General features: G+C 42.6%; 1 protein-coding gene across 1 annotated transcript in view; it reads right to left on the bottom strand.

Annotated features, from left to right (window-relative positions):
- Positions 1-26,488, bottom strand: part of TMEM240 (transmembrane protein 240) — a 75,203-nt gene extending 48,715 nt beyond the window's left edge. Inside the window, exons 1-2 of the mRNA XM_088458636.1 lie at positions 26,432-26,488; positions 25,847-25,953 (exon numbers count right to left, since the gene is read on the bottom strand). Of these exons, the coding sequence (XP_088314762.1) occupies positions 25,847-25,953; positions 26,432-26,488 (164 nt within the window). The remainder of the gene's footprint in view (positions 1-25,846; positions 25,954-26,431) is intronic.
- Between the last annotated feature and the right edge of the window lie 273 nt (positions 26,489-26,761).

Here is a 26,761-nt window from a genome sequence, read left to right on the forward strand (position 1 = left end):
AGCTAACGGGTCTATACTGGAGGGACAGCAGGTGGCACTGTGTCTTAAAATGTCACTATTGTAGTTTTTCCTTGTTGTAATTGTATACATTTTTCTAATAATCTTTTTCTGTTAATCTGCTATTTTATGCAGTTTATCTGTTCTGGGCAAACAAGTTTTACCCCACAATCTTCCTTGCATGTTTGATGCGGTGTTTGTAAAAGTGAGGGGGTAAAGGTCACTAGCTGGACAAAACAGTGACCTACACCGTTTAACCTATTATCTGTGGATTCAGATATATAAATATGTTTATATATGTGTACCACAACAAATGTATTCATATCATTACCATGTGGATATTTTTGTCATAAATCAAACAATCTGCCACTGAAAGCAGAAGAATCACTGACTGAAAAATGGTTCGACTCCCTAGAGGCTTGATCTTTCCCATTATACTACATGGAGGCACTGTGCATAGCCGCAAATCAAAATGGGGACAGCACCATGCATGATGAAACGTACCCCAGTACAAGGAGAGAGGTGTGAGTGGTAGGGCCAGTATCAGCAGACAGCCCAGGGAGTATGAATGCTTGTTAATTACAAAAACTTAAATATGCTTATATGTTGTTCTACTATGTATATGATTGTTACAAAAGTAACACAATTTAAAATGGACAAAAGTAAAGTAAAATTAAATGGAAGTAAATTAAATGGAAAATTACTTTGTATCTTTTCTTAACTTTGTAAAGTTATAGGGGTCTATTCATGAAAACTAAAATAACAGTTTTAAGGACATTTTCCTTAATTACCGTTACTTTAGTATTCATGAAGACACTTAACACAGGAGTTATCACTGATATCTCCTGGTTAAGTCCGCTTGCGTTAATTTCCAGACTTCCCATACATTAGTATGGGGATATGGAAATTATGCTATTCTTCACATTCCGAAAATTATTTATTTTCGGAATTTGATGGTGTTACTATATGCCACTGTCAGGTGGCGTACAGCGGGTTACACTTAGCTGCTGTCAGCTGGGCAGGTCCTCCGTCGGCTCCCTCCATCACTCTGGTCGTTTCTCAGGCTCCGTCTGCTGTTCTGACATTGTGTTCTCCCGGCAATTAATTTTTTTTTCTGTAAACTTTACTGTGTTCTGCCGTAAAAGCAGCGTATGCGCAGCACTGCCTACAGCTGTGGTAATTGTGTCCCCTCCCCCCTCCGCTCACCTCTCCCCTGTCCCCCACTTACCTGGCCACTGCAGCCGCCTCAGGCTCCGTCTGCTGTGCTGACACTGTCTACTACCGGCAGAACACAGTAAAGTTTAGAAAAAAAAAAACACTTTTTTTTCTAAACTTTACTGTGTTCTGCCGGGAGAGCGGAGGGGGGAGGCACAATTTCCGCAGCTGTAGGTAGTGCTGCGCATGCGCTGCTTTTACGGATGTAACAGCGCATGCGCAGCACTGATTACAGCTGCAGTATGGTAGTGAAGAGAGGGAAAAGTATCTATTTCCCGAAAAGCTGTCATCACAAAAATGACAGCTTTTCGGAATAGATACTGATGGAGAGGAGGAATGAAGAATTTGTCCTGTAATTAGGTAGAACTCCATGCGAGTACTAAACCTTATTACCTCCAGCAAATTTTTAGTTATGATGAATAGGCCCCACAGTTTTATAGCCTGCCCCTATACAGGAAAGATTTGCATGGGTATTATTTTTTGTTTGTTTTTTGCTTTTGTCTATCCCTGAATTTGCAGCGTCTCTTCCTAATGAGGTGAAATCATTAATATAGTTTCTTGTTTTGTCTGTTATTTTACTAATAAATCTCAGTGTGTATTGCATGGTTGTTTATTTGTTTTGTTTCATGGCCATTATTTTGGTTATAAAGGGAATATGAATAATAGGAGTCTTTAATGCTATAACAAAGTAGAATATCTGCGGTAGGCACAGGATGTATTTTATACAGTATATGGTGTATAATTCAGTGATATCTATTTTTACACTAAAATGAGGTCATTTAGGTCAGCACAGTGAATTAGAACACTTTCTTTTTTTAGATATTCTACCACCTGCTTTTATGTTCGACTCAAATATTAGGTACACACCCTAGCACAAAACACATTGGCCTTTATCTCTGATTTACCTGTAATGTCACTATGAAGGGCTTTTGGGTATTTATGTAAACTGATTCTACATTGTCACGATTTTCCTCAAAATCTCCCTTGGTTGTAGCTGCCCTTTGACAGATCACCGTGATGTTCCTCATCTAAACTCCATACACACTACACACAGGCCAAGCACACACTGGGCCTGATTCAGAGCCGGACGCTCTGAAAGAGCACTCGCTCTGAATCAGGGCGTTTTTTTTTTTTTGGTGCGGCCTCCGGGCCGTTCGCATAGCTGTGGGTGACCACCCACAGCTATTGCGAGCGGCCAGGTAAAAAGACTGCAACCAGCCAAGGTAAAAAGACTGTACAATATAGTGTATATTATCATCTTATAGATAGTGACAATTATTTTTGCCCCATATTTCCGCCCCATATTGCCGTCCCATAGTGAACTATGTGGATGGCTGTTACAATCAAATTAATATTGAACACATCTCCTAAATCTCAGCAATACAGTATTATTGATATCAGTGTCAAATATTGATCTAACCCTGCAAAAACAGACATTGGGCAAAATTTACTAAGCGGTGGTTTGACGGCGGTTTCTATTCTATTTTAAACCCCGGCGGTTTGGTGGTGGTTTCTATTCTATTCCAAACCCTGGGGGCTTGGTGGCGGTTTTGCAGCGGTTTCTAAATGACAGCCCTGTTCTATTGTATTCTAAAATGTGTTTTGATGGCAGTTTTGCAGCGCTCTTGATCTTAGTAAATCTGCCGATAGCAAAACCGCCGCCAAACCACAGTCAGAACACATTTTAGAATATAATAGAACAGGGCTGTCATTTAGAAACCGCTGCAAAACCGGCACCAAACCCCCGGGGTTTAGAATAGAATAGAAACCGCCACCAAACTGCCGGGTTTTAGAATAGAATAGAAACCGCCGTCAAACCGCCGCTTAGTAAATTTGCCCAGAGTGGCAGGACTTAAGGGTTAAAGGGCTTTACTGAATAAGCTCCTATGTGTATTAAGGATGCTGCAATGGCAGTTTCATATAGCAAGGATGACAGTGACATACAAATACACCCTGTGGTCAGTATTGTTGGTTTGTCATTGAGGCACAGTCTAGTCATAGTGTATCATGAATATTGGTTGAACCACAACATTGTCTTATGTGGGCACGTTGCACTTCAGCTGGTGGGTTGATAGAAATGGAATTTTTGTTACTTAAGGAAATATAAAGGTATTTGTGTAGATTAGCTTGTAGTTATCCAACACATATGAAAAACCACATATGCTGTACAACATTATACACACAAACTTTGCCTAATATGAATTTAGGCTGGGTATGTATGTGAAAATGGGAAGTGATGCATATAGTTTACAACATTTATTGTGTTTTTATCTTTTTTTTCCTCTTTGGCTGCCAAGACACTTAATCACAGCTGTCTACGAGTTCCTATGTTCTGAAAATATAAGCAGTAAAGGGCCATTCAAATTTAAATAGCTATTCAACAGTTACTAGTATGATTTGCAAATACATATGTACAATTGAGAGAACATGGTGATCAAAGGAGAAGATTTTTACCTAAGCACACCAGACTTCCTGTTTTTATTCTATCCATTGCTGGGTCATTCATTAGGCTGCTGAATAGAGCCCAGTGTGCCCTGAAGGGCTTAAATTACCATAATTTGTTATAGCTTCAAACCAGCATGTTGTCTAGGGAACATAGGATCTTCCTCCAGCTCTGATTCAGAGGAAGGTGGATGTATCGAACGCTATATAATAATGTATTATGATGTCATTTTTATGGTTTAACTATCCAGTCACTATATTAAGTAATACTTACTACAGTGCCGTAAAAGGGCTTTATGCAGCCCTGTGCCAGCCCGCCCCTAAACCCATGACGCCATTATGTCATGCCTAGGGAGCAGAGCTGCTGGCTCCACCGCCGGTTTTGGTGGGAGTCCTAAGGACACTGCGGCCAGCTCCACCTGCTCTAGGGTGTCTGCCCAGAGTGCCCCTTGGATGCTCTGGGGGGCTGTGCAATAGTGCTAGTGGCTGTCGGGTGCTATTCCAGACACCCTGAAAGCCATATGCAGGTGCCATAGAGCAACAACAATGTAGCCCACAGGGTCCTGTGCTCTGTGCGGCGGTAAGACTCACACACCCCAAGCTACGGCCCTGACTTACTATACCTATTTTGTCCTGCTCCCTTCCAGAGAATCTTGGAGAGGTGGTCCAGAATGCCAGTGTGGTGGTGTGACAAAGCAATTTGCATCATCACAGAGGGCGGGGCTTACATCATCATGCCTCCTTTTCATCCACTTCACTAGGGAAGTGGACTGGATCCAGGATGGTGGGCTACTCTCCCGGGAGACCTGGGGGACTGACTGTAACTTTAAATTCTTCTTGACACTCTGGGAGAGCTGGCAAGTGTGACTTAGGGGTCTATTTACTAAGCAGTGTTAGGAGACAGAGTGAAAAGTAATAAGGTGCCAGCCAATCAGCTCCCAAATGTCATTTTTCAAACACAGTTGGGACATGACAGTTGGGAGCTGATTGGCTGGCACCTTATCACTTTTCACTCTGTCTCCTAACACTGCTTAGTAAATAGACCCCCTTAAGGTCCAGAGTATAACAAAGGGCTTTGCAATGTTATTACAATAACTTCGCTTATTGTCATGTGTCATCAAGGACATGCAATAATATAAATCGATTCATCACATTTAATCACGTCATCGAGTCCTGCCCACTTAAAAAAAGATAGAAACAGGAGGGCAGCCTACTCTGTGGAAAAGTCTCCCTGTTAGGGGACATCAGAAACGATGTATTTCGCCATATTCCATTTTTGGTTTTGCAGTGTGTGGTGAAATTGTAATTTGGTTAAAAACTAAATTTTTTTATTTCCCTTATAAATTTGATTCTCCAAATATAAAGAGTGAAGTGAAGTGTAATGATTATACATATACTGTACATATGCTGGTACACAACAATGACGGGGCATGTTCTCCAGACACTGAGTAGTTCACACCTGTCCTGTGGATCTGTTATCATTGTAGCAACTCACAATGAGAAATTAGCTAAATTAATAAACCTCCTTCAACACTCTTAAATGCTGTGTTCTATCAGCATCATTTCACACATTGTGCTTTTGCCATTTGAACTACTTTGTCCCTTTTTAATAGACTGTGTTACCTGTTTCTATCAAAAGAGACACTGAGGCAATTGTTTATTCTACACATGTAACATGCAGATCCTTCTTGGCTACGTATCAGTAAAGTGCATGGATTCACAGAGCAAGGTGGTGCATTAGCTAATGGGAGGGGATTAGTACGGAGGAGGCGCACAGGTCCACAATGGTGCAAAATGGGATTTTATTTTTCAGAGCAAGTTTATTAAAACAAGATAAAGGTGTGGAGCAGATGGATTATATTGTGTAAAGTTATTATTATAAACCTAAGCAGCAAAATAAATACATTTACCAGATAAGCCAAACAAAACGGGTTTGTTTATTAACATACAATATAAAAATGAATTACACATCTATTCTATACATTCGCATATTAAGGGGCTGCAAACACCTGTCTAAGGTTTGAATTAGCCGCAATCAGTTCTGTAAGTATGACCTAATATTATTGCATTTAACTTCTGCTTTGGTGTCCAATATAGTACTTTTATACTTTCCACTAGGATTTAATAACATACAACACAGACTGCTATGAACTAATAAGTGCATTTATGCAATTTGTTAACTACATTGCTACTTGATACTGGTGCTATAATTAAACAGCGGACATAGGGCCTGATTCAGAGCCGGACGCTATTTGCGCTCGCTTGTCCAGAAAAAGGGGCTGGCTATTTAAATTGACCGTTCGCTCTTTGCGGTCTGTTGACGCCTCTATGTCTGAACGAGCGAACAAAACATGCGGACGTTTTTTCGTAAAAAACGCCCCCTGGCCGCTCGCATCATACATCATCTCCGCTATGTATTAGATTAATCGAGTACATCGAAAGGCGAATTAACTGCTCGCTATTCATGTGGTTGCATTTTCCTACCGCAATCATGCGAGCAGTTCTGGCTAAAAGACACCCAACTGACGTGGACGATGACGCTGCTTTGTTAATTATGCACACCCTTAAAACGCCCGTTTTGACCTTTTGGCACGCCTGCGTTCAGATCTCCACTCTCAGTTTTCAAGCACCCCTGTTACCACCCACAACCGCCTCATCCTGTCACTCAAATTAGCAGGCATTCGCTATTTTGCGAGCACACGATTTTCATCCGCACAGACTGGTTCGCGCATGTGTACTAAAACCCATATGCATGCGCAGATGTGCGAACATCGCTCGAAACGAACGAGCGGCCGCTTACGAGCGGCTCTGAATCAGGCCCATAGGCCCTGATTCAGAGCCAGAAGCTCTGAAAGAGCGCTCGCTCTGAATCAGGGCGTTTTTTTTTTTTTGGAGCGGCCTCCTGGCCGCTCGCATAGCTGTGGGTGACCACCCACAGCTATTGCGAGCGGCCAGGATGATGGTCGCAATGGTCAAGACCATCGCGACCATCGGGCTTGTGATGAGACCCTTGTGGTAGGGTCTCGTGGCCGCAAGCCCCAGAGAGCTTCTGGCTCTAATAGAGCCAGAAGCTCTTTCACTGACATCACTGGTGATGTCAGTGGGGCCGCCCAGAAACGGCAGGCGTTCGCATGGGAACGCCTCAGTTTGTGAAGCCAACCCCATGCCACGCCTCCAAAACGGTGCGAGCTGTCGATCAAAATCGACAGCCGTCCCCTTTTAGTGCAAGACCCGGAGCAACGGAGTGCCCGTCGCTAGCCGGGTCTCGCGCATGCACACGTCGGAGCCGGCTCTGGCATGCGCATGCACAGTGGCCTAACATCGACCCGCTCGCGAGCGCATAGAGCTTGCGAGCGGGTCTGAATCAGGCCCATAGTTTCAGCACTTTATGAACATCATTGAAGGAATGGCTGGGTAACTATCACAGACCCAGCAAGGCCAGAAGCCGGAATCATTGATCCAGGCAGGATTAGGATACCAACACTTGTCAGTCAGTATCCTAACCCTTTCCTTCGCCCTACCCCTAACCCTCGCTCCCTGGTGCCTAAACCTAACCTCCCCCTCATGCACTCTAAACATAACCCTCCCCCCTTTGTGCCTAACCCAGTGGTGCCCAAACTTTTTAGAATCGCAGCGCCCTAGTGCATCAGCATTGTTTTCACAGCACCCCTAAGCCAAACGTTTGTTATTGAGAAATTCAGAAAAAAATTTAGTGAAGTAAATTGTGCTTACCTGTCATCCTTAGGGTCAGTTATGTAGTGGATGACAGGTTTGTGCTTCTGTTTGTGCACATATTTACATTACATTGACCATAAAGAATTTGATTTGGTGCTGGACCACCAACCTGAGGCACCCCTGCAAGTGTCCCGAAGCACCCCAGGGTGCCAGGGCGCACAGTTTGGGAACCACTGGCCTAACCCTAAACCTCCCCTATTGCCTAACCCTAGCCCTCCCCCTAACCCCAGTACTTACCATCGGGATGCCGGCAGTCGGAATGCTGGCGCCGGGATTCTAAGCGCCGGCATCCCAATTGTCTGGATTTTGATCGGAGATTACTTTTTCCCCCCCACATTCAGTATTCTTTTTTTAGTCTTAATATGTGAATGCATAGATATGTATACAATTAATTTTTAGATTGTATGTTAATAAACAAAATAATTTTGTTCGGTATATCTGGTAAATTTATTGTACAGTGCAGGTTTCTTTTTAATAATATGTTTATGGTTCTGAAAAGTTTTGCCCATTTTCTAGAACCCTGCTGCTATATTCTTTGTATTCAATTTGGGGATGATCTCTAAGATGATTTGCGTCAAGGATAACGATCAAGTGCATGGATTCACAGAGCAAGATGGTGGCCGTTGCATTAGCCAATAGGAGGAGTTTAGTACGGAGTAGGCACGCAGGTCCACAAAGTGCCTATATTCAGCATTGTACCCCATGCCTATATTCAAGGAGTTGAGTGATAATCGGTAAACTACGCATGCATGTAAGCTTGAAACAGTGGCTAAACCTAGTAACATCTTTGTAGAAACCTGCAGCAATTTAATGAAAACGTTAATGTACAATGTTCTTCTTCAGAATCTTAATGTTTGTTTTCCTGCATCTAGGTGTCCTTTCATCAGTGCCTCTGCGTCCTTGCACCTTCACAGTCTGGATCTAGCACTATTTGCAGACCTGCTTTGATACTCTATGTTTTCTCTATCGTGCCCTGCTTTCTTATATAATTTACCGTGTTACAATTCATATCCCTGACTGCATACCATTACTCACAATATTGATTATGGCCTGCCATCACTTTATTTTCCAACCCCTGTTACCTCTGCCTCATTCTGTTTATTGTTAGTCATTTGTTACCTTGAGTTTCTAGCCTCGTGTTGTACGGTTTTATTTCTTATTAAATAATAATCTAATTTCTCTGAATTATGTCTTGGAGTATGGACTCCATTTGAGGTTCACCTTATATTGGTTATTAGAATGTAAGGCCTACAAAGAATTCTATTTCAATGTCGCATTCCAGTTTCTGCTCCTAGTCTGTTACTCCTGGCCATTTTGCTTTTTTTCTCCCAGTTCCCTGTTCCTACAGGTGTTTATCTTACAGTTTTGCTATCTCTTTTCTTACCTGGTTTAGGGATCTATTTATCATTTAATATTTGCAGCATATCTCCTGAAAACACCCAATTTTGGGCAATACCCGCAAATATTGAGTATCACCCCTACATACCATTGAGGGACCAACGGCAGATATGGAGATATAGTATGGAGACCCTCCATTTCTAACAGCAGCCGTAGTCCCTATAGGGCTGTGAAGCTGACAGATTTACTAAGTTCCGGAATGCTTCGCATTCCAGAGTTTGGCCCCGGCAGCTAATGCCATCTGATGGCGTCAGCTGCCGTAGCCTATGGGCTATATTTCACAAAACTTATCATCGGGAAGGGGTTCCCCCTGAATTCTCCCTGGCAATGAGTGCCGCACATGCATGGTCAGTAGAGGAGTGAAGTGACCAATGATGCGATCACTTCACTGCAAACACACTGCATGGACGGGAACCTTCTGGAGTCCTTTTCCCCATTTGCAAGTTTAGATACATTCAGGAGGTATATAATTATTTATAGCGGCAATAAGAAATCACAATTATCTTATCTAAAACTCGATAATTGATAAATATGCCCCTTAGTGTTGTTTTAACTTGTTTGTCTGCTTTTGTGTCCCAGCTCCTTTTTTAACGCATACTCTTCGCTAGTGTCAATGCGGAATAGATTCTATGCAATGCATGTTGTGCCTGACGGGAGAGTGTAGTGAATGCTTAATAAGATCATGCCAAAATGGTATAAACTAAAGTGCTATAACTAAAAGTATTCTCTATATGTGTCAGTTAGTGTATGACAGGGTCTAGTAATGGATGAACTGACCATAATTCACAGTATTGGCCCATGCTGCCAATTTCATCCAACCAGCTACTCTTGTTTAACATTGGGCTCTCGTCAGATCTGTTTTTTCCATTTCAGTTCCCTAACCAATAATTTATCTGGCTTGTCTTTACACTGAGCTGAACAGGGTACTGTATGCTCATGGTTGTAGTTTCTAATTCCTCTCCAGCCAATGTATAGATTTATTTTCTGCCTTCTGAGCTGTCATCTGCAAAGAATATTCCTAATATTCCAACCACACTGCAACAATCTAAACCCCTAGGTATTACTGCAATCCTGCATTTTAGGAGAGCTGGAAAATTATGACATATCACCCCAAGTCCTGACAGAGTGTTTGCCTCACCCTCAAGGTGGTCAGCCCAGCTCACAATGCCACCAAAGTTTGCAGTGCTGTCCAGCTCCCAGAGATTCATGTGGTGCCTATAGACCATGTAGCTACTTCCCTTCAAAAGTCTTGTCATAGTACTGGCTTTATTAAACTCTAAATTTCAAACAGCATTCATAGAAGTAACCGCTATTTGGTACTGTATGTCTATCTTATAACTTCATATAATCCCACCTAAAGAGTTGGGGCTACTGTAAGGAGACTGCATTCTGTTCTTGTGCCCCCATGTGGCAGCAGTTACTGGTTTTCCCACTGTTCCCATATCTCTAGCTCAGTGATTCTCAAACATGGTCCTCAGGACCCCTAACATTTTCCAGACCACCCAGAAGGTGCACAGGTGTATTACCAACTGTCACAATTTAAAGACCCACAGGTGACCTGGAAAACATGAACTGTTAGGGGCCCTGAGGACCGAGTTTTAGAACCCCGGCAGTCTATATTAACACTTACCTCCATCTCTGGAATCTGAAAACCTGTTGGCTGTATACTCTGTATCCCTGACTTGTATAATATACTCTGGTAAACCAGTAACTATCATAGTTAGGGCTGCAACTATGTGAAAGCCTTGTGTGTATGTTTATGGATTTTTTAAATCTTTGGCGGTACATGGGATCCCTTACAAAATTAGGTGTGGGGCCCACAAATGTCTAGTTATGCCCCTACCCCTAGTATAGTTTACTTTGTGTTTGCCCCTATGTACATTCTTTGGTTTTTCTGCATCCCTGAGTCTGCATAGTCTGGATCTGAGATTGCCACCAGTTATACTGTATCTGTTTTACCTTACCATAGTTTCCTATATTCTGAATGGTTATCATTCATATCATTCATATCTCTGACTGCATACTACTCAGAATATTAATGTGTATCTTTTTTTTTTCTGTTCCGCTACTTGTGTGTCTCTCTGAACATTCACTACTGCAATATGAACTTCATGGATTTTAACAGGTTGGGGTTCATACACTGCAGTGGGATGCATGCAGCCTTCCAATAGCTGAACACATGGATACTTAGCACCTGTCTAGCAATGGCTGCTGTCACTGTGTGTCTCCATACTATTTTGTACTGTAGAAATATATGCAGTGTGTTTTCAGAATATCATTAAATGTTTGTAGTTGTGCGTTATCACATGATGTGAATGTGTTGCCAAGCAGCCAATCAGACATTTTTTTCTCTTGTCATAACTTGCACTAAACAGATATCTGATTGGTTCCTATGTTTATTGCCAGATGCACCAAATTATTAGAGGGGTTTTTCTATAGAAGTTAATTTGTCTTCTACATATGTTTCTGCAACTTTTACTAAATGCAGTGTTTTACTTGTGATTCAGGACCTCATTCAGAGTCGGTCGTTGCGGCCGCACGGTCGTACGCCACCGATGTTCGCTAAACTGCGCATGCGTAAAATTCGCAATGCGCGTGCACAAACTAGCTATTGCGATCAGAAATTGCTCTCTCCTTCAACTTGGCCAGGTCGTTAGTTTGAGTGACAGGATGAGGCGTTTGTGGGTGGTAACAAGGGAAGGTGCTTGTGAACGGGGGAGTGGAGATCCGAATGCAGGCGTGCCTGACTATGCAAACGGCGTTTTATGGGAGTGCATAATTAACTAAGTAGTGTCATGGCACATGTGACATGGGAAGTGTTTTCACTAACTTGATCGTAGTGCTTAAGAGGGGTATGGTCAACCTTAAGCTCTACAACCAGCTCCGATGATTCCCGATGGTCTCGATTAATCCTTATATGCCCGGAGTTGACGTGTAATGCGAACGAAAAGGGGGCGTATTTTTAGCCTTACGACCGCATCCTCCCCTCGCTCGTCCAGCTAATGATCCCATCTTAACGACACAACTTGCGAGCACTTCATTTGCATATCCGACCCCTTTTACCTTACGACCGTGCGGCCGCAACGACCGACTTTGAATGAAGTCCTCATTGCTTTCTAGTAATGCCATTATGTAGGACGGCAGAGCTGTAGAGTGTTACCCTGGGATGTGCTAGCATAATGCTGTCTAATACTATTTCACATGTGACATCTATATCTAGTCTAATTTCTTATAACAATAGTGCTGTTTTGACATGAAGATATCTGATTAGTAAACTGATATGAGTCAACTATGAATGTCTGAGAGCTTTTCATAAAATGATATGCCTTGTAGGAGATGCCTAAAGCTGCTAATGATCTCTTTGCCTCACACATTGCCCGTGCTGCATATTCCCAACCTTCCTCATAGTGAAGCAGTTATTTTTTTTGTGTCCTAAATTATCATTTCATTATATTTTTTTTCCTCCTGCAGAAGTTGGTGTGGTCCAGATTTAGTTGAGGAGCAGCCAACTGTACTGTATCTAAGTGTGACATGACAATACTCATTAATGGCTCAGTAATTGCAGAGATATCTCCTCTGTCCTTATACGACAGTGACCCCAGAAATAGCAATTGTATTGTTGTCATTTCTCCGCTATAATCATACATAATTTCCTGTACACTGACCAGTGATTAAAGTCTAGACACATAGCCGTATACTTACTAAAGTGCAGGTTTTTAGACGTGGAGATGTTGCCCATAGCAACCAATCAGATTCTAGCTATTATCTTCTAGAAGGTGCTAGATAAATGTTAAGTAGAAGCTGATTGGTTGCTATGGGCAACATCTCCACTTCTAAAAACCTGCACTTTAGTAAATATACCTCCTAGACATATGTTTGTATTAGAGATGTGCTGGTTCGGTTTTACTTTGTTCTTTTCCCCACATTAGCGCAAGTTCGGATTAGTTCGGGTTTATCTCATTGGCTATCTGGCTCTCTCGTGTTTTGGATAGCCAATAAAATAAATCTGAACTAATCTGAACTTGAGCTAATGTGGCGAAAAGAACCGAGTAAAACCGAACCCGCACATCTGTAGTTTGTATGCATTATAGGGAATACTGTATGTGAGCGCTAAACAGGACTTGGGGCCTGATTCAAAGATGGATGCAATGCTGATGTTTATGCAGTTGAGTGTGATCCGCGCATGTGTTTGAGTCGCACTGACATGTGTCAAGTTACATTACCGATGAGGGTCGCAGTAAAGATTTGGCCACAGTGTGATTGACAGTCAGGGAGCGTTTATGGGTGGTAAAGGGGGAATTCCGATGAAAACACAGGCAAACCGTACATAGTTGTGATGCTCTGGCGCCTCAGTCATGGTGGCCATTCTCAGGGCCATCTTTTCCATTGGGCTTGTTAGGCAGTTGCCCAAAGGCCCGAAGCTTGTAGGGGCCCACCAACCCGCCCCCTGCAGCGCGGCCAGTTGGTAAATTTGTGATATTTTTATAAGCCAGCTGCTGGTGCACTGTATTCTGATCTAACCTCCCCCGCCGGCTTCAGACCAGTCTCTGCAGCTGTGGGAGGTCTGATGGGCATGCAGGAGGGTTTCATTTTAATGACCATTTACATTTTTTCCCGTGAATGGGTGCGTAGCGGCCCCAGTGCATTGCTTTGCCCAGGGCCCACACTGCTGTTAAGACAACCCTGGCCATTCTGAGTAACCATAGAGCTCCTCAGAACTTTGAACTTTCGTCTGATGTGCAGCGATGCTGCGTCTGTGTACGCAATAGCTTGGATTAGCGAAGCCGCTGGTGGGCGTCTAATACAAATCCCGGAGGCTGCAATATTGACATATTTTCACACAGCAGCTGCGGCATTAGCTAAATATCTATTGCCTAACTAAAACCTTAACGACAACCACAACAACAAACAGTACTGGCTAAACCCTGTATTTCATTTTGTAATACAGTGGCGGTAACTCAATCCTCAGGGATTGCACACACATGTACCTGGAAAATAATGATACAAAAATACCCGCAAACTAACATGTTTTTTAGGGGTCGATTCATAATCACTTAATTTATATAAAAACAAGTGAAAATTTAAATTTTCACTTACTTTTGTATAAATTAAGTATCAGGGCTATTCATTATATCACTGATATCTCCTGCTTACCTTTCAGTACCGATCTGGCCCGTTGTCCCCATACACTAGTATGGGGACCTAATTCATTAAGCTCCAAAAATACAATATTTTCTCAGCTGGACTGCGGGAATATTCGCCATCTTCAGATGAAGTTTGCTCCCGCACTCCTATGGGAAGGAGTCTCAGGTTGCTATAAGGGACCTCTGTCCCTATCCAGCTCCTTCCACTGGACGCCAGGGCTTTGTGTGCCTGCATGAACCCCAGTTGGCGCAGACGCACTGATGAGTCAGACTCCACAGTGCAAACTTTCACTGCTAGATTTGGATTGTTCCGGTGCTCGTGGCGAATCAGAATGTTTATTATCGGGGGCCGCCTAGACCCCGATAAGTAACATAATGAATAGGCCCCTTAGTGATGTGAACAGCACATGTTCTGCCCTGTCTTCACCTGGGGCTTTATCAATAAGAAGCTGAAAGTACTATAAATATGGGAGAGAAGAGAGAAAAACTGTATTGTGCCTTATTTCATTTATTTTAATTACTTTTATCTGAATAGGTGCAAAATTTATTAATTAGGTACTTCAGGAGACTACATTCTGGAAAGAAACAAAAACTTCAGGAGACTAAATTCTGGAAAGAAACAAAAACTTTTTAAAAGATTTTCTCGGGCAAAAACTGTTCAGCTGTAAAGAACACAAAGGCGGCGGTGGTAAATAAATTGTGTAGCGTAAGACTGACCAGATATGGAAGGCTTTGGCGTGAATTCGTCTGTTTAATATATGCTATAATATGCAGACCGACCATTCCCTAGTTTTGATAATAGCATAGAGCTTGGAGTGTTAATGGTGGATTTGGTGACTGCAGATTTTTAATGTTTTTGTTTATACAATGTGATCACATTCCTCTTAAGGTGCATACACACTAGACGATATGCTCCCTGAGCCATATCATCTAGTGTGTCCCCGGCAGGCTGTGCTCAATGTGGTTTATGACATTGAGAACAGCCGCTGAACGATATCATTAACGATATCGTTCAGCGCCGGGCTCTCTCCCCCATTCCCTGACATGCAGCAACCTGACGAGATCGTCAGGTTGGCCTGCATGTCAGCCCGATGAACGATGATGACGAATGACCCGCGGGAACGCGCGTCGTCGTCATCGTTCATCTTTTTGGGCTTAAAAATGGACGATAAAGTGACGACTGAACGATAACGATATCGTTATCGTTCAGTCGTCCACTTTATCACCCAGTGTGTACGCACCTTTACACCCTAGTTATGGATATGGTATGTACAATGGTACAATGTAAGACAAGTCTTACAGACTGTGGACCTCATTCAGAGTCCCTCGCTAGCGCTGTGCGCTCGCAAGCGGCCCGATGGTTTGCGTACGTGCATGCGCACACTTCGTTCTGCTCAATCGCGAACTACTCTATGCAATCGCAGGCTGCTCGCTCGCCCAGCAAAGACAGCCCAGGGAACTGAGTGACAGGAGAGGCCGTTTGTGGGTGTTAACAGGGGCAGGACACTAATAACGGGGGAGTGGAGGTGCGAACACAGGTGTGCCTGAGCATCTCAATGCCGTTTTAGAGGCATGCATAATTAACACGCAGCGTCATAGTACATGTCACATGCCTGTTTTTTACACTGAGGTCCTCGCAGTGCTTGCGGTAGGGTAAGGCAACCACAAGCGCTGCGATCATTTCCGATTGTCCTTGATGTACCAATGTTTTAATACACTTCCTGGAGACGACGTGTGCTCTTGGGCGGCTCTGCCTGTGCGATTGGGCGTGCGCTGGCCGCTCGCCAAGACATGGTGGGCGTGCTTATGCCTTGGCGAGCGATCGCTTCCCGTGGCATCACTTTGATAAATTTGCATACGCTGGGGGCGAGCGATCGCATCTAGCGAGAGACTCTGAATGAGGTCCTGTATGTACTACTACAGAGGCATTGCTCATGAGCTGTATGCTGCATTTAGTATTTTGGTAAATATACTCCTATAATATAAGGCCCTGTGTGTACACAGCAACCATGCTGTATTCCTAATTACTTTATGAGCAACAAACTTATGAACATGTATTTATACACACTCATGTAAAAAAAGACTATAATGCTAATATGGGCTGGTCATCACAGCGCTTGTATTGTCATATGTACATATACTCCCCATTATATGCACACAAATGCCGATTGTTGTGTTACAGCTTTTAAAGTAGAGTTGCTATAATATCAGGGACACATGAATTACATAGGTCCTGTCGCTGGCTGATTTCAAGTCTGCATTGCACCTGTATTTATCTGCTACAGAATCTGTGTAATTCATGAACAAAACTATATTAGACAGCATCAACCCTATTTTAAAGCCAGATGGTGCAGTAATTATAGATTGTGACAGCTTCAAGTGAAACATTTTGGGGGATGATTGTTTTCAAATGGATTCTCTGGACATTTTGTGGAGATTCCCCAGCACCTACCAGGAGTTTCCACTCAAATTTGGGTGGGGTTGGATAATTTTGGACCCTGACGAGTAAGGTTCAATTATATAAAATTGATAAGTTTTTTTTATTGTAAGGATTTTTGATCTATTGTTTTATCGGGATGTAGTTGGCATCCTGGAGCACAGAATGCCAGTGATGGAATCCCGACAGGAGTCAGAATCCCGGCAGCTGTGATCCTGACGGTAAGTATTAGGGTTAGGTTTAGGGGTTAGGGTTAGGCCCTAGGATGAGGTTAGGGTTATGCACTAAGGGGGGAGGGTTAGGGTTAGGCACTAGAGGGAGGTTAGAGTTAGGCTGTAGAGGGTAAGGGATAAGCTGTGGGGGGGTTAGGGTTAGGCTGCGGGAGGAGAGGGTTAGGGTTAAGGTGTGGGGGGGTTAGGGTTAGACTGCGGGAGGGAAGGGTTAGGCTGTGGGAAAATTTGGTTAGGGGAAGGGGAAGGGTTAAATTACTTACCTGAATGCATCGCGATTTCCAAACTTCGGGATTCCAGCATCGGGATTCTGACTGCCGGCATTGTGTGTGCCGGAATCGCGGACACAACCCGTTTTATCATTACTAAACATCAACTTACTACACAATGAGTGGCCTGTTGGCCTTCTTTGGTGATTTTGGTCCATTGGTGTAACTGCAGGAGAAATAAGGTTCCAAGAGGAGAAAAATATCTCAAGAGGAGGCACCATCATTAAGGATAATGCATATAACCAATTATTCAAGCTTTTATGAAGTAGACAGAATATGTATTTTATAATTGATTATGAACATTTTCTAAAAATTGTCCTCTTAGTGCATGTATGTTTGTGATCTATTTCCAGAACCTATCTGGAAAGGGGGAAAGGGTTCTTTACCAGGAGGTGCAGCGGCTGTGTCTGAAAAGACTTGCAATTGGTACCTGTATATGTATTACATTGTACATCCCTGGAGAGCATAAAGCTGTGACTTGACAGCGTTAGTTGTAAATGCTGACGTTGACCATTTTCATTACATTATTATAATGTCATATGCAAGAGAATATTGTCCTGATAATTCTTTATAAATGTGTAAATTGCATTTTTCATGTAAAGTGCAATTAAACAAAACATCTCCACATCTGGTTTCCCCTTTAGAAGTCCAAAGGGAGTTTTGTTTCCTATAATTTTCCAAATGGAAATGTCAATTAAGTAATGCGAATAGACTGCTGTGACTTTATATTATCTTGTCATGATGCTAATGATTTAAGTACTATCAGCTGGAGGGGTCAATATGCAATTGACCAATCAGAAGTGTGCTAATAATGCTGCTATAAGTTGACCTAATCGTCACTGCATATAGTCGCACCAGTCCTCTGCTACCCAGAGAGATATAACTTCGCATAGGTGTATCAAGTGATCTTGTCGTGTCTATGTCTAATTATGTTGCATTTACATGGGAATGTCCTTATTGTATTTGGTCTATGCTTGCCTGTCACTGTTCTTCTTCTCTGGGTGTAACTGGATACGCTTTATTGTGCAAAACATTTTGATCTGTTGTGTGAATGTGCCTGTCTCCAACTATTACCCATTTTCCACCAGAAACCAGAGTCTGAGCTGAGTATTTGGACATGGTCTCAACCCAGGTCAGACCCAGGTCAGTCCTAGGTCAGACCGCATTTACACTGCACCTTTAATCCGGGTTATTCCTGGGTAGGCCCCATTCACACTGAACCCGGGTCTGCCCTGCTAAACTTGTGAGGTCATAAAAAGTGGGAGGTGTCTGCTCCACAGCCACCAATCAGCTCATTTAGGCATGACCCAGGTCAAATAAGCCAGGTTGCGCCATTTACACTTCACCATGACCCAGGTCCATCCCGGGTCCAACCCTGGTAGCTACTTTGGTTGGATTCCCAGGTCACTTGACCTGGGTTATTTTTCAGGGACCCTTTTCCACTTAGCCGCTACCCGGGAAAACCCAGCAATAACATGGGTTCTTGCAACAGTGGAAAAAGGGTATTAAAGTGTTGCTGCCACAAACACAATCATTCACATTAACAGAACTTGTACTGTAGGGTATAGATTTTTACAGAGCCCGGATAAATTAGTGGCAGGGACTTGGACATTGGAAATGGACCAGAAAGGTTACTAACACTGCTCAAATGTACATAATGATATACACTAAAATCATTCCAACCAGTCAGCAATTACTTTATATCTTTTTTGAGCAAGCTAGATGATGGGCCTCATTAATGAAGTGCAAAACGGTCGGGTCATTGCAACAAAAATCCTGGAATGGTAATTGGGTGAGGGCACAACGTCTAAAGCATAAAAGAGTTGCATCAATCTTCCTACTTTACTTTTACTGATCACTGGGAAAATCTAAAATGAGCTAAAGGGCAGGACATGGGTTAGCATTGTGTGTGACTCATAGCACTGGGGTCATGAGTTTGATTCCTGGACCAGGAATCAAACTCATGACCTCACTTTTATCAGGTACAATGCTGGATTTAATTTGCACATTTAGGAGGGAATTCCGTGATAAAACATTGCGATAAACATAAACTTTTCGCGTGCTAACTTATCAAACCTATCGCTCGTTACTTTAACTTTTCGATTGTATGCATGCTTTAGTTTTTCTCACAATTCAATTAGAAAACCTGTCTTCTGGCATTCACGCAATAATTCTTTCTGGTTTTACACATGAGAATTATAGGTGAAAATGGGGAAATCTGTCTGTACCCCAAAAATGTATTTGGGGTTCCTAAATTGTGTCAAATGGCTGTTATAATCATTTTTCTAATACAGTGAAATAATGATCGAAAGTAAGTGGTTTTTTTTGCAAAATAAATGTTCTACTTAAATTGTGGGTGTATAAAAATGTCTATAAGTATATATTTGTGTAATTTTAAGCCACTTTGAGAAAACCTTCAAAATACACCCTAACACCCACCTGCAATATTAAAAACACCTATCCCATTCACACAGCACCCCCATATACCTGTCTCACTCATACAGCATTGCCATATACAGTGCATTCAGAAAGTATTCACAGCGCTTCACTTTTTCCACACTTTGTTATGCTACATCCTTATTCCAAAATGGAATAAATTCATTTTTGTCCTCAAATTTCTACACACAATACCCCATAATGACAATGTGTAAGAAGTTTTTTTGAGATTTTTGCAAATTTCATTTAAAAAAACCCTTAAGAAATCACATGTACATTAGTATTCACAACCTTTGCTCAATACTCTTTTGATACACCTTTGGCAGCAATTACAGCCTCAAGTCTTTTTGAATATTATGCCACAAGCTTGGCACACCTATCTTTGGGCAGTTTTGCCTATTCCTCTTTGCAGCACCTCTCAAGCTCCATCAGGTCGGATGGGAAGCGTCGGTGCACAGCCATTTTCAGATCTCTCCAGAGATGTTCAGTTGGATTCAAGTCTGGGCTCTGGCTGGGCCACTCAAGGCCATTCACAGAGTTGTCCTGAAGCCACTCCTTTGATATCTTGGCTGTGTGCTTAGGGTCGTTGTCCTGGTGAAAGATGATCCGTTGCCCCAGTCTGAGGTCAAGAGCGCTCTGTAGCAGGTTTTCATCCAGGATGTCTCTGTACATTGCTGCATTCATCTTTCCCTCTATCCTGACTAGTCTCCCAGTTCCTGCCGCTGAAAAACATCCCCACAGCATGATGCTGCCACCACCATGCTTCACTGTAGGGATGGTATTGGCCTGGTGATGAGCGGTGCCTGGTTTCCTCCAAACATAACGCCTGGCATTCACGCCAAAGAGTTCAATCTGTGTCTCATCAGACCAGATCATTTTGTTTCTCATGGTCTGAGAGTCCTTTAGGTGCATTTTGGCAAACTCCAGGCGTGCTGCCATGTGCTTTTTACTAAGGAGTGGCTTCTGTCTGGCCACTCTACCATACAGGCCTGATTGGTGGATTACTGCAGAGATGGTTCTCCTTCTGGAAGGTTCTACTCTCTCCACAGAGGAATGCTGTAGCTCTGACAGAGTGACCATCGGGTTCTTGGTCACCTCCCTGACTAGGGCCCTTCTCCCCCGATAGCTCAGTTTAGACGGCCGGCCAACTCTAGGAAGAGTCCTGGTGGTTCCGAACTTCTTCAATTTACGGATAATGGAGGCCACTGTGCTCATTGGGACCTTCAAAGCAGCAGATATTTTTCTGTACCCTTCCCCAGATTTGTGCCTCGAGACAATCCTGTCTTGGAGGTCTACAGACAATTCATGCTTGGTTTGTGCTCTGACATGCACTGTCAAGTGTGGGACCTTATATAGATAGGTGTATGCCTTTTAAAATCATGTCCAAACAACTGAATTTACCACAGGTGGACTCCAATTAAGCTGTAGGAACATCTCAAGGATGATCAGTGGAAACAGGATGCACCTGAGCTCAATTTTGAGCTTCATGGCAAAGGCCGTGAATACTTATGTCCATGTGGTTTCTTAGTTTTTGTTTTTTTAATTAAATTTGCAAATATCTCAAAAAAACTTTTTACAGGTTGTCATTATGGGGTATTGCGTATAGAATTTTGAGCACAATAATGAATTTATTCCATTTTGGAATAAGGCTGTAACATAACAAAATGTGGAAAAAGTGAAGCACTGTGAATACTTTCCGGATGCACTGTACCTGTCCTACATCAAATAACCCATTTTCCTGCACTTTTCACATTTTCACCCCAAAAATGACATGTCATTATGGGTCAAATTAAGCTAATTAAAAAATTATTTTGCCTAATTAGTGATTAAGGAGGGTTCCCAGTGGTTCTGAACAGTTTTACCTTTAAATAGGGATTTTCTCCAACTTTTCACCTGCTCAGGAAGTTGTTAAAAGAAATTCAAGTCAAATTCTATAGAGAATTATAGTGCGTAAACCTGCGGGCTCATTGAATAGGGCGAAGTAAAAGCTCACACAAAATTCACTTTTACGTGTGAAAATGGGTTATCGTGGCTAATTGAATTCCCCCCCAAGTCTCCGAAGGCTGACTCTGCTCTCAGCCATATGGAGGTGCACGCAGAATCAGCCTACCATAACTGGTCGGATAATGCATAATGCTAGCTGCTAAATTAATCCGGTCCTCTGCATGGAGTCCTTATGTTCTCCTCATGTCGGTGTGAGTTTTTGCCGGGTGATCCACTTTCTTCCCACACACATACTGGTAGGTTAATTAAATAAATATAAACAGCTCTAATAACCAAGGGTCAGAACCCTACACAAACAATTGTATTTGAAGTAGCAATATTACTGTGAGGACTGTGGAAATGCAGTGTAAGCAATAGTAGATACAATGTAGCTTGCAGTCTGACAGATGGAACTTGAAATATGTAACCACTGGATGTTGCAATCAATCAAATTGTAGTCCAAGACACTGTTTGTGATGAATGGATAATGTGTAGCATTCAGCACTGATGCACTGACAGTATAACAGCTCCCAAATCCTCTAGTGAGCAGACCGGGTTCCTCTCTCAGCACAGCGCCTGCCACGAGCAGCAGCACTGATTCACCTGGGTTTACCACACTGCCGGGAGTGAGACACGCCGACCGGTTGCAACATCAGCTTCGGTGGTCAACCCGCCTTTGGCTCCACTTGCTGTGGAGAGCCTCTGGCTGTCAGCCCCGACCCAACTGGACATTGGGACTTCATCTACGTACCCGCTCCCGTGTTCATTTGGAGATAGATGCCATTCTCGGTGCTGGCGCCAAACACAGATTTAACTATCTCCACGCCTCAGGTTCCACTTGTGGTGTTTGCCTGCACTCAGTCGGGGAAGGTGAGGAGGCGAAAGCCATTAGAAACCCGGCGACCAGGTCCGAGAACCCCCCAGTTGTAAGGTACCTTACCCATCATATTACATGACGAATTATACATGTCAATTTACATATTCCTCATTAAGACTATTATAATGAGAGGAACCCGGTCTGCTCACTAGAGGATTTGGGAGCTGTTATACTGTCAGTGCATCAGTGCTGAATGCTACACATTATCCATTCGTCACAAACAGTGTCTTGGACAACAATTTGATTCATTGTAACATCCAGTGGTTACATATTTCAAGTTCCATCTGTCAGACTGCAAGCTACATTGTATCTACTATTGCTTATACTGCATTTCCACAGTCCTCACAGTAATATTGCTACTTCCAATACAATTGTTTGTGTAGGGTTCTGACCCTTGGTTATTAGAGCTGTTTATATTTATTTATATATCTGTATTTTTTCCAATTTGTTTCCATTTATTATCAATATCTATTTTTTAGTATATATTATTTAATGTTTTATGATTGCTGATTGGTTTCTGAACCTGACTCCGAATGATCACCAATTTTATTATTCATTATTAAATACCTTTTACTTTATTAGTCCTGTCAGTTGTACTGCGCTTCTCTTCCTTTCCTATCTCTGTTATACCCCTTTTACACTGGAGCTAAATCCCAGGTTATTGCAGAGTTAACCCGGGCAGCTCCCTGGTGTAAAAGGGGAAAGGGTTGGATTGCTGGGTTGAGTGACCCGGCAATCCAACCCAGGTAACTAACATGGTTTAACATGGGCATAGCCCGTGAAACCCTGCTGTGAGAACAGCGCACTCTGGGTCACAATGACCTGGAGTGCGCTGCTAGCCAGCCGATTGGTCCGGCTTCAGTGGCGCTTAGAGATGACTTCATCTCCAAGCACCCACTTTCACGCCAGGAAAGTCGGGTCTATGCAGACCCGCTCTCCGGTGTGAGCGGCGCTGACTCAGGAATATCCCGAGTCGGCGCCGGCTAAATTCCGGGTCTGATCCGGATAGGAACTCTGTTCCAACTCCGGGTCAGACCCGGAATTTTGGTGGAAAAGGGGTATTAGATACATTGTGTGAGGCCCAGCACCTCTTTAGAAGCAGCAGTCCTGGAGGATAACTATAAATACACTACTTAGCCATTGAACATTTATACCCACACTTTTTGGCGCACTCCATTAGTTTATTTTTCCTGGTAGGTTAATTGGCTGCTGACTCAATAGTACTCTAGTGTGTGTTAGGGAAGTTAGAGTGTAAGCTCCAGCGATGCAGGGACTGGTATTAATGACAAACATTCTCTGCACAGGGCTGTGCAATTTGGTGGTGCTACATAAATGTATTCATATTTTTATTTGGATGCATTTTGTGACTCCCAGTTGCCCTTCAGCTGTGAATCTGATTTCTAAATGTGCTATTAGTAATGTAAACAAAGCTGCAAACACACAAAAGTGACGCACACAATAAAGACAAACCTGATGTCCTTTCACACCCTTGATTTAAGGGATATGTGAGGCTGAACGAGAAGCATTTCATTATATAAATGGAGTTGGATGTAGGACTCTGATGGACATTTACACTTTTGCATTGTGACCTTGCGCAGATGTTTGTGCCTCTCCGCACACCTAGGTGAACTCCTAGTGCCGGGAGCAGGGAGTGAGTATACTGTGCCTTGATGGGCATACCACATAGGTGCATTGGTGCTAAAGAAAAGTGTTTGGTGCTGTGCAGCTGGTGAGTTTTTGTCAATGAAATCAACATAAAGTAAATGTCTGGCTTCTATGGTAATAACAGTGCACATACCCCAATAAGTAAAACTAATAAGTATCTAATCTAGATAGGTCTGTGCTGAGAAAATCATGTGTTTCCCTGTCCACAAGGACCACTTAATGTATTTACTGCAGAGCTGCAAATAATTTCTGACTGCATCCATTGCTTTAGTTGCAGCCCCAGATTTCTGCTTCTTCTTTGTCGAACTGCAACCTCTTCACTATGTGAAAGATCTAGAATACATTGCTTCTGTCAATATTATTGATGAATTTGTCTACATCAACTCACATTGGGAGTCTGTTCTCTGACTACAGTTAAGCAAATGTACCTTCCATAAAATGCTCCTTAGCCAATCAGCCAATGGTGAATCTGTCTTCCCAGAAAAAGGAAACATATCAAATTATTAATCCAAAATGCTGATCACAACAAATGAGAACTAGAAAGTTACTTTTTTCTTATTTCCAAGTATAGAATAGTATATGTGAGGAGGTCAACAACTGACATGATTTATGCTGCACCATTTTGCAAACAATCAATCAATATTATAAATATGGCAACCAACCACAAACCAGTTCTGCTAGCAGCACTTAATAAGGGCTTCAATCAATTAGAAAGCCCCTTACCAGAAACAATTTTGCCCAGTTGGCTGCAAAGTATAACTGTCTTTTCTGAAAGTGTAAGTGTTGAATGAAACGGAAGCTAATTTGATACTTGTATTATACACATGAACATGCAAATTGGACTGAGGAAGAAGCATTACAAATTAATAACATACTGAGACCATTCCGTTGAAAATATGCATATCAAAATGATTTGACAGTGCACAGAATGCAGCAAGAGTATGTAGTCATCCAAAGTAATATTTATAACATATCAGAAAAAGTCAGCATAGTGCTTATGAAGTTATAACAAAACAGGAAGGTATTAACTTAAGAGTAAACTGTGCAGTGATAACTCCCTAATTCAGAGGTTCACAAACTTCGCCATTACAGTCCAAGTTTTAAGGATATCAATGCTTCAGCACAGGTGACTTAATTAGCACCTCAGTCAATTTGATTTAACCATCTGGGCTCAAGCATGGATATTCTTAAAACCTGGACTGTAATGGCGGAGTTTGGGAACCTCTGCCCTAATTGATACAATGCCTTTCATGGTTTATGTGAAACGTGCAGGAAAGGCCAGTCTGCTAAAAATCAGCCAATGCTGCAGAATCCTGAGTTGAGGAACTGCTTTACTTCCCAAATTTGACCTCCTTGATAAATTAGCATCCTTTCTCCGAAGAGGTTCTGCAGCAGCTACAACCTTGCAGTTGAATAAACTTTACTGTAGACGTTAAATAAGTTGTAGTATACTTGTATTTAATATGTATGGATGGCCTATTATTTGGATTGAGCCCCAGAGCTTCTGGGTTTAGTCTTCCATACATACAACTGCAGTATGCACACACATCTTAACAATCCAAGCCTCTTCTGATTGGGATTCCCCTTATTCAGAACCATGTTATGACCAAGGCATTAGTATTACGTCTAAAATGGATTCCATGCAGGATAACGTTAGCAATAATGTATATAAAACAACGCTTGGAGGGTTAACCATTGATGCATTGCTACAGGCCCTAGATTCACGTTCCTGAGATTGGGCTGATGAGTAATAAATGCAATGAACTGCGTTGTTATCATGCAAACAAGACACAAGAAGATGGGTGGGTGGAGAGAGTGAGGTGGCAACAAAATATAATATATATATATATATATATACAGTCTGAATACAAAGCAGCAGCGTTCTGAAGGCAGCAGCCCCGGAGTGATCTGTCCAGGGTGCTGGATCCAGGCGCATCGCCCATTCATAGGGGGCTCAGACAGGCAGCCTCAGGGTTATATCAAATGCAAAGAGGAGATAAAATGCAAGGGGGACTCACCTTCCACAGTTGCAGTGACAAACGCGGTCTTCCCCTCTTAAATGCGGTAAGATATAATTGTGAAATCGGTCCAAAAGAGCGTTCATGTCCATCAAGCAAGCTATTGCCTGTAAGAGCCCATAACCAAGGCATCTGGTCAACTCTAGATGGAATAAAACATTGACTCTAGTTTGCTGGCTAAAAAATAGACTGGAGCAGTCTTCACAATGCTGCCACTTCTTGTAACAGACACACAATGCACATACACACACACACACACACACACACACACTCTGGCTGACACACAATGCACATACACACAGGAACACAGAAACTCACACACTCTGGCTGACACACAATGCACAAACACACTCTGGCTGACACACAATGCACATACAAACAGGAACACACACACACACACTCTGGCTGACACACAATGCACAAACACATACAGAAATGCACACACTGGTTGACACACAATGCACAAACACACACAGGTACCCACACACTCTGGCTGACACACAATGCACAAACACACTGACACACACACCATTATGACATTGCTACAAATAAAATTACATGCCAGTAAAGTGAGAGTTCTCTTACCATAACAATGGACGCCCCCAGTACCATAAATATCATGGTGTTTGAGCTCATGTGCATATATATGAAATTGACAGGATTGTGTCTATTTCCCCCAAAAAAGCAGGTTCTCTTCTTCTATTTCCTCCCTCTTCTCCGCAAAGGTCAGAATTGGTCATCTCCCCTCTTCCCTCCCCCCCAAAAAAGCTGCAATCCTTGATGTTGAAGCAGGACCACAGGATCCAGTTACATATAGATGTATATATTCATGTACATGTTGGTAAACTACTGTGATGCCCCCACTTAGGGTTTAAAAGCGACCCCCCTCCCTCCCCTCCCTTCTTTGGATTTACT

The sequence above is a fragment of the Taudactylus pleione genome, unplaced genomic scaffold (assembly GCF_031769625.1).
Source record: "Taudactylus pleione unplaced genomic scaffold, aTauple2 ptg000845l, whole genome shotgun sequence".
Lineage (NCBI taxonomy): Eukaryota > Metazoa > Chordata > Amphibia > Anura > Myobatrachidae > Taudactylus > Taudactylus pleione.